Here is a 17,183-nt window from a genome sequence, read left to right as displayed (position 1 = left end):
GATCTGCTGAAGCTTCAGACTATTCGTGACATCTGCAATAAAATTTCCCGATATTTCAATTCCTTAAAATTTCAAGTGGACTTTTACACCATTTTAATTAAATTTATATGATTAAACAAGCATGAATGGATTTAAGATATTGGCATTGCAAGATCTATCACATATGCTGTCCGCTAAATGCCTGCAGGTATCTATCAAGTTTTGTCAACCTCGCCACTTAGTAAAAATTAATTGTTTGATTATAAATAATATATGACAAAAATATTAAAGAGAAAGAGGGAGAGAGAAAGAAAGAGATATTATAATTAATATAACATCTCAACAAGTTTTTATGCAATTTGTATTCATTTTTAAAATTTAATTGAATACATTATATGTATTGAGAATAACATTATGTATAAAATTTCGCAATTTTCAAATCAGCCTACAAATTTTAATTATGTGAAAATATTCAATATATGCATTTTTAGACTTGATAATAAATATTTTTATTCTCGAAATATAAATTAGCATGAAATACACGTACCTACGAGCATAATTAAACGCCGTTTATGGAATTTATTCAACCTCTCTCGCGAGGAAAAAAATGCTCGTGAAAGCAAGATCATCAATTCATCCAAACTTTCCAACGGTGTGGAATCCATCTTTACGACGCAGATGACTTCATCTGACATCGCGGCGATAATTCTCGGCACTCGGTCGCCCATGCATTTTTTAAATTTCGAAACGAATACGAAGAAGTGTCCGAAAGCATTGCTGGATGATAAGCCAGCTGATGATTACGACTTTATACATGGCGACAGAAACGTGACTAACAATAAAATCTACGGTGGTTGCGCTTCAAAGATAGTTTCCACGCTTCAAGAAAGTCAAGAACCTACATTTGATGATACGATCGAGCAAGTACGGACTGATAATTTGTCGGCTGTTATTGCTGCGAGAAACATGGATGCTCTGCCTCCTGTGAAATCGGAATCGAAAACATCGGACATCAAGCAGCAGCAATCGCGAGACCGGTTTAAATCACCGGACGATCAATATTCACAAGAATATGATATATCGTCGCAATCTCGGGAATTGCAAGATTACACGCACAAGGATTCTGTTTCGAATACAACGGCTCGACTTCAGCAGCAATCGCAAATTACTCGGTGCATCTTGCAAACGCCTGCGATCATCTCCAAAACATTATCATCTTCATTTGAAATACTTGAGCAGTCGAACACAACGAAGAGATGCACAAAAGATACTACGAAAACATCCGCAATATTATCCGCAGAAATAGGTATAAAGACACTGTACAAATTTAAATGACACTTGATGTAACGAGAAATATTACATAGTTTACATGCTATAGAGATACCGCGCAATATTCCGTTGAAATGGTCTTCCATGAAGCAACCATGTCCTTGTCGCAAATATCACACGTGGAAAATATCCCCCGGGATCGAAAATGACATAAACCGCGACGATGTCTTCGCTTCTGATACTCGAGCGCTGCAACGAGAACAAAGTACACGCTATGGATCATCTCAATTTCATGGATTGACTTGTTTCGGAAGTACGGAGAATCAAGGGTCTCGAAATCTTTCATCGTGTCCATCTTCCGTATCACGTCGTAATTTCTCCTCGAAAAGTTGCACCGTGATCCAGAGTTCTGTTCGAAAAATCGAAACTTCGAGGAAAGATATGTTTAGCGCGAATCTATCAATCATTCGCTTGAAAAGTACGCGAGAAACATATCTATTAGGTTCTTTAAAATCTTAGATAATAATTTATTTCTCTGAAACTTATAATTTAAGTAATTTTTCCAAATCCATGTGTATATGCAATCCAATTTTTTTCGAAAATTTAATTTTTTTTTCTATATAGTATATAATTAAGAGGAAAAGTAGATGTCTAATAAAAATAAGTATATCTTATATTATAATACATGTAATTAATATCAAAGATTTGAAAAATCAATGATCACTGATCACAGATCGCGTATCCCTGATGAAACTGCAATCATTTTCTTGCGACGCTTCGAAAAAATCCTCCGAAGAGAATGACGGATCTAAATCGCAACAAAAATCGAGATACAAAGTCGAGGACTCGTGTTCTCGGAAGGATCGAGATAAAAGCGAGAAGAGGTGCGAGAAAACGCGTTCGCGACGAAAAGAGGCGTGCGGTCGGGTCTCATCTCGCAATGGTACGTGTGAAAAACGTCAGGAGAGCGAATGCGAATCGTGCGTACATCACACATGTCCCGAAGTGCGGATACAACGACGATGCAATTGGGAGAGGGAACAGTGTCCGGAAAAGGCTCGCCGAAAACGCGACGCGAAAGAACGAGCCGCGAAAAGGGATCCTAGTTGTTCGCAGAAACAGGACATTGATACGAAATGCAGTCAAAGTAAAGCGCATAATTAAAGGCATAATTATTTTATTATCTACTTACGTTACGGTATATACTGTAGTTGCTTTAATATTCAAACTTAATTTTTACACGATGCATCGCGTACGTAGAATATTTTATATTAATATCTCGGATTCGCGCAGAGTAATAGATAGAAATTATTATATTGCTCTTATTTCATTATTCGACTTTAATATGAAGTCGGTATATCTATTTGTACATATTTCTCCTTTTTTTCTATTTTTCCTCATTTTTATTTATATATTGCACGTGTTTATATTTCTTTTATATTATTTTATTTGGCACACACAATTTCTTGTCTAAAATATGCTACCTTTAATTCTCCGATATGTGGATCGTCAGGACAACGATCGAAATCGTGCACACGACGCAAAGATTGCGAGAAACCTCCGCTGGTGGTTTGCAAGAATTCAGCGAAAAGGAAGAATGATTGCCGTGAATCGAAATTCGATAAGAAAAAACAATCAAAGTGCACCGGGAATGATCAAAAACGATCCGAGAGCTGTCAGAAAAGAATTTCTTCGCGAAGCAGAGGTGATAAAAACTGCGGCAAGATAGACGGAAAACGACATTACTCGGAACAAACAATTTTCTCCATTTCGCGAGATCATAGATCTTTCTCCACCTTCATTCCCGATATCGTTCTCGATACGGACATGAGAAAAACGACGAAGGCATTTTACTCTAGCTGCGGCAAAAACGAGAAGAAGGATATAAAACAGGGCCCGTCTTGCCAGAAACAAAAGAGAAAGTGCGAGACCACGAAAAAAGATGAAACTAAAAAGAAATGTGTGAAAGGCCCAGCCAAGTGCATGTCGAGAAAATCGATTGTCGATGAGACGCAAGCCTGTCAGTCAAAAAAAGCAAAAGATGAAGACAAAAAATTTAAAGTTTGCGAACCCACGCAAAAATCTTGCAGTCACGTGGAATACTGTGCTAACAGAAAGATAGAATCTATTACAAAAGGTAAGTAAGTTCTATGTTGTAGATATTCTGTGTGTAAATTCGAATCATAAGTTTTTAATCCTCCCTTTGTATTTATACAGATTCTTAATTAATTTCAATATTTTAATTTTTCTTTGCAGACAAGAAGCCGAAAGAAAAAGCGGCGAAAAAACAGCCACCAATTACCGTGAAAGGTAAAGTCTCTGAATTTTTAATTATCTCTTTATAATATCGCAGTCTACACAGAAAAGGAGCCTCATCCTAAATTATTTTTAATTTTATTTTTCTTTGCAGATAAGAAGCCTATGGACGAATCGATAAAAAAACAAATAGAACGCGAATACAAAGAGATAGATGAGTGTAAAAAGGGTAAAGTTATAGAGAAAAAAGAGAAAAAGAAGGACTGTACAAAATACAAATCAACGGACTTGGATAGCGTAATTAATCTATATAAACAAGAAGAAATAAAAAATAATGAAAAATTTAGAAGTGTGCTGAATAAGCCAATCTTTTCTAATTCTATCGCATACAAAATGCTGAGCATTCTATCTAATATCATCAATGGCAAGATTTCAATTATCCCCAAGTTAGTATTTTAGCTTAGATTTTATTTCTATAATTAACTATCTTTTTAGAATCTAAAAAATCAATAAACTCAGAGAGAGAGAGAGAAAAATAAAAAAATTTATATTAAATATGTATTAAATATAGTTATATTATAAAAAAAAAACTTTGCACACATTAAAAGATATTTTATATATAATATCTTCTATAATATCTCTTATTCTAATTTCTTATTTTATAATTTGTACTATTGGGATTATCCACAATTGTAATTATTCATGTTATATTGCAACTATTTGCGATCAATAATCCATTATTGCTTATAATAATAAGTTATTTCATACGATGCAATTACAGAGATATCAAACTGTTGAATGTGATGTTTGATCGATCATTCTCTACCACAAAAGTGAGTTATCAGGATGATTTTGCTATCAAGCGAACTACGGATCATAGTAAAACGGTTCAAAACTATTCTGCAAATAACAGCGATTTTATTCACGGAGATGAATCGCCAAATTATATCGAAATAGAGAATGACGACGAGGAAGAGGACGATTATGATTGGATCGTTGGTCGACCGACTTCCGAAATCAATTGAATCCTAAAGGTCAGAGTAAATTATATAAATTATATATTAATATAATATTAAATAATGTAATTACTAGTATTAAATTTTATATATAAAATTTATATATATTACATTTTTATAAAGTTTTTAATATGCAAAGAAAATAAAAATTTATATATTTTGTACATTTTATAATAATATATTTGAAAAACGTATCGGTAACTTGATAAAAAATAAAATACAGACGAAGTTTGCATACCATGTAACATACATCTATGCTTGTTACGTCTCGTTTTCTTTTCTCTTTTCTTGTCCTCAAAATTCGAAAACTTCCAAAATATTTGCATTTATTTGTTTCAAACATTGCGACACTTGTAAGCGCACAATTCTCTCATGTGACGAAAGAATATAAATGTATTTTTTTTTTTCATCTACGAATATATAATAGCGTTAATAAATTTACATTCAGGTGCGAAAATATCTTGGCTAAAATTATGATTCGCCTGATCGTATATAAAATAATTAATTGTTTTGAGATACGACTCGCTCGAGCCTCTTTGTCCTAGATAAGTCGATTGTTCCCTGATATTATTTAACCCTCCCTTCCGTTATAGACGACAATTCAATTATTCTCCGACTCGGACGCGCATTCAATTATTCGTCCGATAGACGGACGCGAACGTTGTGCGAGCAACGCACTTCACCGGGGTATTTCTCGCGCGTTTCTTCACGAAACGTCTTTGTAGCGCGACGGAGGCGTGAATGGCGCGATGGGCCAGGAGGCCCAATTACGAGTTTATTCAGTCCTCGCCACGGGGCATCTCGCGGTGCCGTTCGTATGCATCTACCTGGCGCCTGTCCCTTTATCTCTAACGTAAGAGCGAGAAAGAAGAGCACACACACACACGCCGAACGAACTCTTAGGGCAGGGAAGGGAAAGGGGGAAACATTGAAACGCGGGACGTATACAGGGTGGAGAGAGAACGTGGTGAGGACGTCTCTGCGGGATTCCCGCCGCCACTTATGGGAATGTGATACGAGCTTTTCGTCGGATGCTCTCTTGCGTTTTCGCATTGTTACGCAACCGTCCTTCTCGCGTCCGCGTCACCCTCGTGCACCCCGACAAAGGGAATCAATGTCAATGCGCGCTGCGCCGTGCCGCGTACACGTCGACGGGGAGAATGCGAAGAGGGAACGCCGAAATAATGATCGCGAGCGTGTAATAAGCGCGCAAATGCGTGTGAATGCAAACCGAATCGGATGTATGTTACATTGTAATGATTGAGCGAAGAATCGAGAGTTTGAGCTTTGATCAACTTTTTTTAATTTAAATTCTTGACGATGATAAAATTCTTATCATTTTATTACCGTGTCGCTAGCTGTTCGAAATTGCTATATTTATTATTAAAACATTTCTTCCTAATGTCAAAACATTGTTTCATTCTTATCATTTTTTAATTAATTAAATGGTATATTGTTCTTTGCTCGTTCTTTTTTTGCTCTACAGTGCTACATAGTTTATAGAGATACTGTGTTCTAGAGCATTTTTACAGAATAGATCCATAAGACTTTAATTAATCTGTCGTAATTAATATTACATCTTTGCCCCTCGTCACAAGATATATATATATATACTTAAAATAAGTAAGATATATAATACTTTAATATATTTCTTATAAAAACTTGATCATGTTATGTTATTTTAAGCTCTGTTTCTACTCTCTTTTAATTTTTGCTCTGCTAATATCATTCAATCGAATTTGTGTTAAAAGAATATAAGAAATATATTACTCTTTACATTCGTACTTACATTCGTACGTATAAATATAGATATATACTTTTTAATATCGATTTATCTCAGTTTCCCTTTTTATTCATTTTTCATAAAGATGTTCACATCGTGTTCAATCAGACACGAGAAGTAAATTGACGATAAGTGCATCCAAATGATTACGGATCGGCGCGAACTTGTCCCATCAGCAAGATCGACCGGTCGATTCGGTGACCCTTTAGGGCGAGTCCCTTAGACATCACATTATGGTATCAACGACTTTATCGTGGACCACAAACCGCTGGCATCCGTGTCTCGGGGATGAATGGCGACGCGCCACGGGTGGCAGGGGGTACCTACAATCCGAATAAAATGTATCAATTCGTGATGCCGGGCTTCCTTTCCTTTGAGAATCGATTGTTGCGCTTTTCGGAGGAAGGAAGTCTCGCGCAACGGACATCCATTATTATGTGACGAACAACGTGCTATATATGTATATGTAGCTAAATTCCGTATATAAATATAAAACAGAATAACAATATTGTGAATTATATTATATAAAAATTGCACAATGAGAGCGAGAATGTTGTTAAACTAATCGTCAGATGCAAAAGTGATGTATATAATTGTGTAGACAATTATAATTATATCGTTTTTAATTCCGAGCATACATTTATTAATAGTATTAACGAGGAATATATAGAATATATATAAGATTATAGAGATAGTCTATATGAAATCCCATATTGCATCCGTCGGCGCTGCACTGCCGTCGGTGCATCGAGAGTGAATGCAAAGTTCTATATTACTGTATGATTTATCCAAGTCAGATCTTTTTTAATAATTTTTGCCGCTGATTGCATCATTCAATGCAATAACGAATTAATGCCGGTCTTTATTATGTATGCAAAATTATAACGGGAAACGTCAAAGTCGACGAAATTGAAATGGAAAGATTCTTTTCCTGACGCGTTCGCATCTTTTCTTAAGTTCTGTTCTCCAATGTTGTTGATAGCAACGGGCACGGAAAGAACGCAAGGGTTCCCCTCTTGACACACGTGGCCCCCTTCACAGTCGAAGAAAATCAACCCCACGTCAAGTCCTTCGTCACAGGAAAATTCATAAAGCAAACAATTCTGCCGAATGCTCTAGATATATGAAAAACTGTAGCACATATGCATTATTTTAAGCTTGTTTTTTCAAAAGAACACTAACATGACATTTCGAAAATTCTGTGCTGCTTAAGTCTGAGAAAATAAAACGATATTTCCTGCTTGCAGGAAGGTCGTGAATCTTTACGTTGCGCGATTCATTGATGTCTGATTCTAATAATGAAACTGCGAGCTTTTTGAATCTTTAGAAAATTTTGTTCTCATAGCTACAAAAAAAATCGCAGAAAATCTTATTTGAATATTTTATTCATTTTTGCAATATATATTAACCGAGGTATCTCTTTTCTAGAAAATTCAAGGAGTAATAAAAAGTTTGATAATTTCTGCCTTCACTTTCTGCCGACTTGTCGCACACGCGCTACAAGATAAAATTTTTATTTTGACTTCGAGTTTGGAAAAAAAATAACATGAAAGATTAAAATATATTTTATTAAAAATATTTATATACAATAATTTATTTTTGCAGTTTATATTTCAATTTTTCTAGAATCTAGAGAATCTCCAGAAAAAAAGAAAAGATTCACGAATCAACATGCGTTTCTCTCCTATTTTTTCCAGACTTTTTTTTTCCCGCGTACAAGAGAGATATTGTAAATAATCGCGCGCGAGTCTCGACATCGCCTTGCCGCTTTTTTACGGCTAAATCGGACGAGGTCGGCGATTTCGCTACGAGACGAGGAGACCGCGAGACGCGTGTTATTCTAGCCCGAATATACGACGACGAGCGTACGGTGCCTTAAGTAACGCAAAAATACAAGCGAGCGCTCTGTCCATGAAACTTTATCCAACTTCTGTTGTAAGTAGCTTCTAAGCGACGGTACCTTTCTTCCGTGGGGGCGTTCATAAACCCTGCGAGTGCTATAAATCGATTTTTCCCCGGGGAGGATAAGCCGTCGTTGCCTTCCTTCCCCTCTTTCTCCTCTTTCAACCCTCTCCGTTTTCTCTCTCATTCTTTCGCGAAACGCGAATAAGTCAACGACTAATAAACGAGATCTTTAACGCGGTTCCCCCCATTTATTATTTTCTTACACTTTTCCTCGTAATTCGCTCGCATGATGAATAATAATGACAGCTCGTTCGAGTACGGCGATGCTTTCTTGACAGCGTAATAACGTCGCGATCTCGCTATCTCGCGAGCGATTATTTTATCGCGCGCCGGCGTTATTAATTTTATAACTGGCACGTTTCGCATAATTTTGCACATGATAAATCTGACGCGACAGATTCTCTCTCTCTCTCTCTCTCTCTCTCTTGCGATATTGGGTGTATACAATCGTATAATTTCCTTTCAAATCGCCAGATCATAAAATATGATGTACCATTTCTTACTCTCATCTACTTTGTTTATTTAATCTCAGTTGTAATAAACTTTACAACTGCAAATATCAATCCTGCACAACGATAACAATATATACTCTTTTACTCTTCCCGATGTAGCCCGATCGCTTGATAACAACAAACCGGATAAGAACCGATGGAAAAGTCTTTCATATACGTCGTATACGCGTAATTTAGAGATTTATATGCGGATATAACATTTGCCACGAACACATCGACATAAAAATCGCGTCGTTCTGGCTTGCGCGTCATTAAGAAAGAACAGACATCCAGAGAAGTCCGGAATTTAACGAGCTCCTCGGAAGGATCCGCAGTCTGGATGCAGTTCGCTCGCGTGTCTCCTCTCTCTCTCTCTCTCTCTCTCTCTCTCTCTCTCTCCCCCCCTCTTTTCCATTCTCTCTCTCTCTCACACATTCTCTAGCTATCTCTTTCTCTCTACGCATTACACACGCTCGCGCCGGATACTCGTAACGAGGCTCATTTAGCGGCGTGCGCGCGCGGCCAATAGCAAGACGGTATGGTGGCGGTATGGTGCCCAGCATCCAATAGAATTTTGTGTCATGCAGCTGTCAGTGTGGCCACGCCTTCCGCCGATCCACGTTGTAATGCGCATGACGCACTCGGTTCATCTCGTCGACACGCCGCATCGCCAGTCCCTTCTGGTGCGCGCGTGAGGTGAGTGTCTCTCTCTCGCGTGGCTGCGAGAGAGACAGAACTGCCCATTGATCCGCCGCCTCTCGAGGTTGACTCTCTCGTCCCAGAGTGATCTAGAATCGCGATCGCTTCCGAATCGCCTCTGCAAGACGATCTTTGTGCGCGAATCCGAGTCGTTCGTTCGGCAAACTTGAAAGAGAATCGCGCGAAAACTACCTTTCCTTTCGCGCGAGCGTCGTCGGTGTGTCTTTTTTTTCTTTTTTGTGATCAGAGTATATTCTCTTGATGAGGTATACTTTTCAACTCGCCCGCTGTACCAGCGGCATCTCAATCGAGTGAATCGTAACTGGTGGAATTTTCCGACACACCCTAAGCGAAGGCGCGGTACTGAAAGACTATCTTCATCGAAGATCGGCGGAAGATTTTTAGATTCTTAGCTCGCTAACTTGAAAGTTCGTCAGTGCGGTTCATCGGCGAGACAGAGAGCGAGATGTGAGACCTCGGCAGCTGAAGAATCTTATCCGTATTAAAGAAAGAGAGGGAAAGAAGGCGCCGTTTGTGCGCGTAAAAATTTGCTTCTACTACATAAGCTACGGCAATAAATTGTCGAGTGGGCATTCGAGATAGGGGGTGGCAAACTCGATGGTGAATGACGGTTTGATGACATTTTCGAGAGAAGAAGCATCGATTCGGATTCAAGGAGTACGAGACGCTCGTTAAGGCGCCTCTAATAATAGCGGCGCGCTCGCGAGTGTACCAAGCCATCTATAAATAGCGGTCTCTGGCCCCGTGGAAATACGAGCCCGTGGATTTCACGGTGCAACCTGTGTGTGCCGACAGCGAAAACGAAAGAAAGCGCACAGGAAATCGGCGAGAGAAAAGAAGCAACGCGATTGGATAGACAAGCTTGTCGGATCAATTTGTGGACCGGAAGAATTCTTCAGAAGAATGTGCGGATTAATTAACGATTGTGCGCGAAATTGAAAATTTATTTCGAAGGATGATCCCGAGTCGACCGAGCCAGAGGAACGAGAAACTGAAATCGACAAAGGCAGAGCGAAGATCATCGTTTGAGATGTGATTTAATTTGATCGTGGAATCTGCGATCCATATATTCGTTGTCTGTATAAGTTTTAATGTGTCAAGCAATATCTCAAAGAGGAATCTGATCTGCGAGAAATGTTTGGAAGCAATCAACAAAGTTGGAATAGTTTCGCTTTTTCCTGATTTTTTTAAGTGCGACCTGTGTTGGATCGAAGATCGGCGAAAGAAATAGAGATTCTCGCGAAGATAAGTCTTGTGAATCCAGCGCGAATCTGCCGACCGTCGGCTGGAAGTTAATCGCAAGACTGATATTAGGAAGAAATCGTTCTCTTTCATAACGCCGAGGAGATTCTTTTTTTTTATTTTTCCTCGTGACGTCCTCAACTGCCATGATCCGAGGATATTCGTGAAAATATTTTCACGCGATCCTCGTGACTGCAATCAGCGGAAACATCAAAGTATAACATTGTAACTCGAGTTTCGATGTCTTGCAAGGACATACGATTATTTCGACGATTTATCAAACGAAAGAAACTTCACACAGTGTTTCCTTTTCCGCTCTGAATCACACAGTACAGTGCACAGTTTATATTTTTAATGTTTCAAATTTATTTAACGTGGTTTAAAAGTACATTTCGCGTACAGAACGATAATTAAGAATCACCGCATTAAACTGGTGATTAGCTACTTTCGTTATTTCCCTACGTGGACTTTGTCTAATCATACGTGCTCTTCAGCTTCCATCGTTGACATCTCGCAAAATCACAGCAAGACCCATCCAAAGAAATATAATTGGAATCCAGTCTGAGAATTATCGATCTTTTAATCCTACAATATTCATATATAAAAAAAAAATTCGCGCATCGACTCTCGCAGATCAAGATCGCGATGTCCTCGTCCGGACGTTCCAGATGAATTCGCAGTGATTCCGCGAAGGGTGATCATCTGCGGAGGATGAGCGGCGAGTGAGGGGGCAGGAGGCTCCCCTTCGAGCGGCGGGGGCCGTCAGGTTAAGAAATTGACAGATATCCCGAAGTGACACAGAAGAATACGAAGAAGTAAGACGATCGCACGGTCAGCAGCACGGTGGAGAACGGCTGTGCCACGGTGCGGGGGGTCGTCGTGGTGGACCCCGGCGATGACGCAGCCATGATGGCCTACGGTGGCACCGCTGGTAACGGGGGCGCGATGGGCCCGTCGGCCGGTGGTGCCGGCGGTGGCGGCGGTACGGACGTTCTCGGGACAGCCGCCGGCGACTACAGCCCCCAGAGCACGCCGACCCCCTTGACCGGACACTCGACGACGAGCGGCGCGGTGGAGAACGCTTACACCCCCGGCACGACCGGGGCGGCTAGCTACAGTCCCCAGGACAGCCCGGCGAGCTCCGCCGGGGGCAGCGGAAACGGCCAGCTGCCGAGTTTCGGCTTCACCCAGGACCAAGTCGCGTGCGTCTGCGAGGTAAGTCGTGCCCCGGGTTCATATATTCGCGCGAGAGTCCCCTTTGGTAAGGTTCGAGCGGAAACGCGTTTTCAAGCGAGAGGAATCGCGTCCTCTGGAAAGAGAGATTTTTATTTTGATATAATTCAATTATTCGCGGAGTTTGACATTTACGCAATGTAAATTCGATTACTTGAGGGTCTCTAAGTTGCTTGACACGCGCCTATTGCCATCAGCCGTTCGCTACTATATGTCACGTTTAAAAAATATATTTGCGGTTCATTGACATTCAATTAAAATTCAATTCTAGGTTGTAAACATTTCTCGTAATAGCGTTACGCTAACATACGAATCTCGTAAATATTAATCTAAAACGTAACGCGATGATTTGTAGTTGAGTCACATTAAATATTTGAAATAGGTATACTAAATGTATTCATGTTGCAAAAAAGATAGCTCATATAATTTTATTGCATTATATGAATAGAAATATAAAAGGACCATGTTAATTGAAAATATATATGTTCGCGACGCATAGTTGATGAGCGGGTGATGGCGAGTTTGATTATTAGCAATCGCTGCACTTTTCTCGGCGAAATAACACCGGTCGGTTTGTAACTTTCGCCAAACTGAAGATTATTTAATTTTATCATTATTCACGACGAGAAACACACAATAAATATCGCAGAAACTTCATTTCTCCTTGTAAGTTTTTTTTTTAAATATTGCACATTCGGATCACACATCTTTTCAAGCATAATCTTCATCTCGTTTTATTATCTTTCTAAATATCTATCATAATTTTGCATTTTCTTTTTTTTTCTCTATATTTTTTCTTATTTTATCATATTGTATATATATTTAATACTCGAAGAGGAATGCTATCGCGTAGATGTTTCGTAAAATATTTATTAAATAAAATTATATATATAACATATATTTATGCGAATGTCATCGCGTTAACTGTCATTAAAAAATGTGGAAAGACGAAGATTTTATGTCGCCGCGATGATGAAATTGTCGCCGCGACAATGCGGTCGTTATTTCACCGACAATGTGCAGCGTTATGCGCCAAGATTTGCTTGCATGTCGCACGCTTAATGGAATCTGCACGATTTTACTGTAATAGTAAATTGTTTTGCGCGCGACGTTTACGTCCCTCATATCAAACGTCCCACGTGTTAATTCATCCTGTTCGAAAGAGAGAGAGAGAGTAATTTTCGAATGCACTTCTCGCATACGTTTGGCAAAATTCTCATTAATTCTTCGTCGCACATTTATCAAGCTGCATTCTGTCCCAAAGTGCAGCCTCGAATTATTCATATGCAAAGATCGTCGCTATTAATAAAATAGGAAACTTGAGTAAAAATATCTTACGCGAATTTAATAAATTCTTATTAAAATCATTTGTGTTAGTTACCTTAAAAAATACAATCAAGATTTTTAACTCAATGTTTTATTTTATATTATTAGTTATATATAGATCGGAATAATTATACATATAAAAATGTAGCAATTTTTGGTGAAATATATCTCGAACTTTGTCCCTTCTGGATTTTTGAGTTGTTTATTAGCTATTTAATTTTGGACTTTTTATACCGTGAAAGTACTATTAGAAATTGCTTTTTGAATTGAGCATGAGAAGGTGAAAGTGCTTGATTCATGAACGATTGCGACGATTTCCACATGTCAATCAACGAATGTGAGAATTAAGAAGATAATAATCGATTGCACGCGAAGAAAGATGGATTTACCAAACGCGGAAGTAATCGATCGCAAACTGCACAAACGCGTTTTTGCACGTGCATATCCCTCTGTATGTGTGTGCGTGTGTGTGCTAGCGCTGTAATTATGCGGCTAGACTTTAACTCCTTGCCCACGTCGCACAGAAGGATTATAACGTAGAAATTTGGCGAGAGTGAATTTTATAGAATGCGAACATCTTCCTCGGCTAGCATAAGACGCGACCTGCGAAATTGGGTCGCTTTCGCCTATCGATCTGTACAAAAATATAGTGATTGTTGCCATATTTTCTGTGACACGTGGGCGCTAGTTGTCTTGTATTATTCGAGGTATTATCCATCGATAGATCCGTTTTCGAGCCATAAAGGAAATCGTTTCACCGGATGTCAATCGATCTTATTAATTCGATGTGGAATCCCGACGAGATCACATATTTGAGAAAAAGAGAAGAATTTGATAGGACTGAATAATTTTCATCTGATTCTGGTTAAATTATTCTAGAACATTGATTTTGTTAAATCCCAGTTTTACAATAGTTAAATATATTCAATTCGAATAATCTAATTTTTTTTCTTTAATTATAAACTTAATAATTGATCTTTTATTATAAATAGTTATATTCATCGAATATCCATGTAAATTATTAATTACGTACTATACATATTTTAATACATAAAAATTATATCCGAGATTCAACAAGAAAAGATTAAAGATATGATGATACTTTTCAGTATAATCACTAATCACTTGATAAATCTGATCACCTATTAAATTTTAAATGAAGAGAACGGAAAAATTTCTGGTTTTAGAATATGTCTTTGTTTTGTGTACTTATTTTTCAATACGTATCGTATCGCATTTCTGCAAAGTTATTCAGTTCTAATAGAAGAGAGTGTAATGAAATTGCACGATTTCTGATCGCGGTAGCTGCATTAGTAAATCCGATCTCGAGATCTATGTCATACATTTCTCTTTGCTCAGTAACGTGACACTCGTTTCTCATTATGCCACGCGGCCAAGATTAATCGGCCGTACCGCGAAAATTCGGCGACATCCGGCGACGACGGCGAGCAGACAAAGATGACAGGTGTTACAGAGCTCATATCGCTAATTAAGCGGTGATTAAAGATCCATCCGCGTACGATCGACGAAGTCTTAATTCCGTGTCAGTACTTTCACAGCAATTAATTTTCACGCGCTAGAGAGGAACTTACATCACTTCTGACAGTCGGTTAATCGTAAAGTAATTTCACACATTCTGCATTGTTTGCGGAACGAATTTGTTAGAGAATAAAGAAACGGAACGAAAGAGTAGAGAGAGACGTAATTTGAGATACTGTAAACTGTAAAGAATAGAGAAATTAAATTTCTTCAGGCAAAAAAATATATAGGATTTACATATAAAAATTTAATACGTAATATTATTGAAATATAAAAGGATGTGCAATATGTGATGAATCTGTATACTGAAAAACGAATAATACATAATTTACGAGTGCATAGAATTTTCTTGTACGTATAAAGTTTATATTGCATTATATAGTAACGTGCATCGATTTTATATAATATTATCGCGCTTTTAGAAATCAGTTATGTGTAAATTCAAGATACATAAGACGATATCTAGATGATATCTAGACACTGCGCATAATATCTAATATAAACGTCACTGACACGACATATGCAGATATCGGCAAAGATAGATCTCGGCAAAAATAGATACTCATTTCTCAAGCAGAATTCATGATAGTTATTTATGTCACCGCAAAGGATAACACAATTTGTGTTGATGAAACGATCTGAATTATACGACGAAATAAAATCGATGTATATCCATTTAAGATTGTATTACGCGAACGTTTAAATTCATATTAGTGATTGTTTCGAGAAATTATACGAATAATAAACGTCAAATCATATCAAGTGTAGCGTTACTTACATTAGTAATCAAGTTTTACTAAATTGCAATTTTTTTAATTAAAAATATAACAGGTTTATACATTTTTATTCTATCCAATTTTATTACTAAAATCTTTGTAATTCTGTAGCTTTGAATTATAATCTTATTATATACGTATATTTATATTTGTAGAAGATTCTATAAACTAAATATAAAAATGTTCACTCGTAATTATTGATTCCAATATTATCTTATATAAGAAATTACCGACTGTCTGAAAATGTTCATGTGGATATTTCAAATAATTTATGAAAATACATATCAGTTTATTTTAATCGCTCTGAGACACGAGAATCATTTTTGCATGCTCGCAGAAATTCGATTAATTGAAATTTATGATATATCAGCATAGGAGATAGGCATCCTGATTTTTATCCAGTCCTTTTGAACTTAGTATTTCATACTTTAAACCTAATTTAATATTGAATCTCATTTGGTTAAAATCCTAAATAGATATTCATATTTTACCTTCTTAAGTTATAATCAGTATTGAAAATGCTTATTATAAAATAACTTGTAATAATCTTTTATGATCTTTTCTGATGATTCTTCTAAATTTATCGTTTTTATAAAAAAGGTAACATATTATTTAAAAGATGTTAATATACTATTTTTTACGAAAAAAATGTGTACAAAATTCAAAGTAAATAATTTAACAATTTCTTTATTGATGTGATCTTCGATATTTAACTTTGATTTTGATTTTGAAAAAAATAAAGAACCGTGAATATGTGACAGATCTAACACAGAGATCTCCAAACTTCTATGATAAAAGTTATTATTCCAAGGCTATAGAGTAGAACAAGATTCAATCGGAATAGTCGTCGTTTCAAAAAAAGGATTGAAAAAGGATTTTAAATATAAACCAGTTTTATTTGATGAGACTGTAAAAAGTTTTATTTAAAAATTCATTTCTTTAATTTTTCCGAAATTTTCAAAAAAGTATAATCTTACGCACAGTCTGTCAATTGTATTTTCGTTCTCATCCTAATCCTTAATCCCTAGTCACGCGAGAATATCCTGACTAACTAACCTACTAGATAATTGCTGTCCGCGAGAGTCGTCTTTCTTAAAACAAAACGCTCAGCTCTGAGAGAGGTGAATGCGAGACATATACAAGATACACTAGAATAAGAGGAGACCCGGGATGAGTTTTGCCGACTAACAGTGTGCCCCCCCTGTCTATCGTCTTCAAGGCGATGGTGTCGCATGTCCAGGTTCTCCAGCAGGCGGGTTCCGTGGAGAGGCTCAGCAGATTTCTTTGGTCTCTGCCGGCATGCACCAGGTTGCATCGGCACGAGAGCGTCCTCAAGGCCAAAGCGATCGTCGCCTTTCATCGGGGTCAATTTAAGGAGCTCTATAGGATTCTGGAGAGTCACACCTTCAGCCCGAGCAATCATGCGAAGCTGCAGGCCCTCTGGCTCAAGGCTCACTACATCGAGTCTGAGAGGCTGCGTGGCAGGCCCCTCGGCGCAGTTGGTTAGTAATCTTTTAACGATCTTTCTCATTTTCCATAATGCACATAGTGCGAAGAGTTAGATTGGTCAAAATTAAAATTCACGATT

At 37.7% G+C, this 17,183-nt stretch overlaps 2 protein-coding genes across 6 annotated transcripts in view; both read left to right on the top strand.

The window, feature by feature from the left end:
* The first annotated feature begins 616 nt into the window (after positions 1–616).
* Positions 617–6,833, top strand: LOC145936057 (uncharacterized). Its single transcript, XM_083037935.1, has 8 exons — positions 617–1,285; positions 1,358–1,760; positions 1,974–2,409; positions 2,677–3,385; positions 3,505–3,558; positions 3,659–3,950; positions 4,286–4,538; positions 6,389–6,833. Exons 1-7 carry the CDS (start codon positions 658–660, stop codon positions 4,527–4,529), a joined length of 2,766 nt encoding a protein of 921 aa, XP_082894061.1. The 5' UTR covers positions 617–657; the 3' UTR covers positions 4,530–4,538; positions 6,389–6,833.
* Positions 6,834–9,382: 2,549 nt separating this feature from the next.
* So (SIX homeobox 1 protein sine oculis) overlaps positions 9,383–17,183 on the top strand; it is a 47,215-nt gene continuing 39,414 nt past the window's right edge. For 4 of the 5 annotated variants that reach the window (XR_014425307.1, XR_014425305.1, XR_014425306.1 and 1 more), the window contains exons 1-2: positions 9,383–11,936; positions 16,815–17,097. Coding sequence is in view for 2 of the 5 variants with exons in the window: in XM_083037729.1 (XP_082893855.1) it covers positions 11,628–11,936; positions 16,815–17,097 (592 nt within the window). In the remaining 3 variants the exon portion in view is untranslated. The remainder of the gene's footprint in view (positions 11,937–16,814; positions 17,098–17,183) is intronic. The other variant, XM_083037730.1, reaches the window with a different exon arrangement.

Source organism: Prenolepis imparis, unplaced genomic scaffold (assembly GCF_030444845.1).
Source record: "Prenolepis imparis isolate NDT839.2.m4 unplaced genomic scaffold, iyPreImpa1.0 SCAF_5, whole genome shotgun sequence".
Lineage (NCBI taxonomy): Eukaryota > Metazoa > Arthropoda > Insecta > Hymenoptera > Formicidae > Prenolepis > Prenolepis imparis.
The sequence above is the reverse complement of the archived record's forward strand: the minus strand, read 5'-3'. Positions and strand labels throughout refer to the sequence as shown.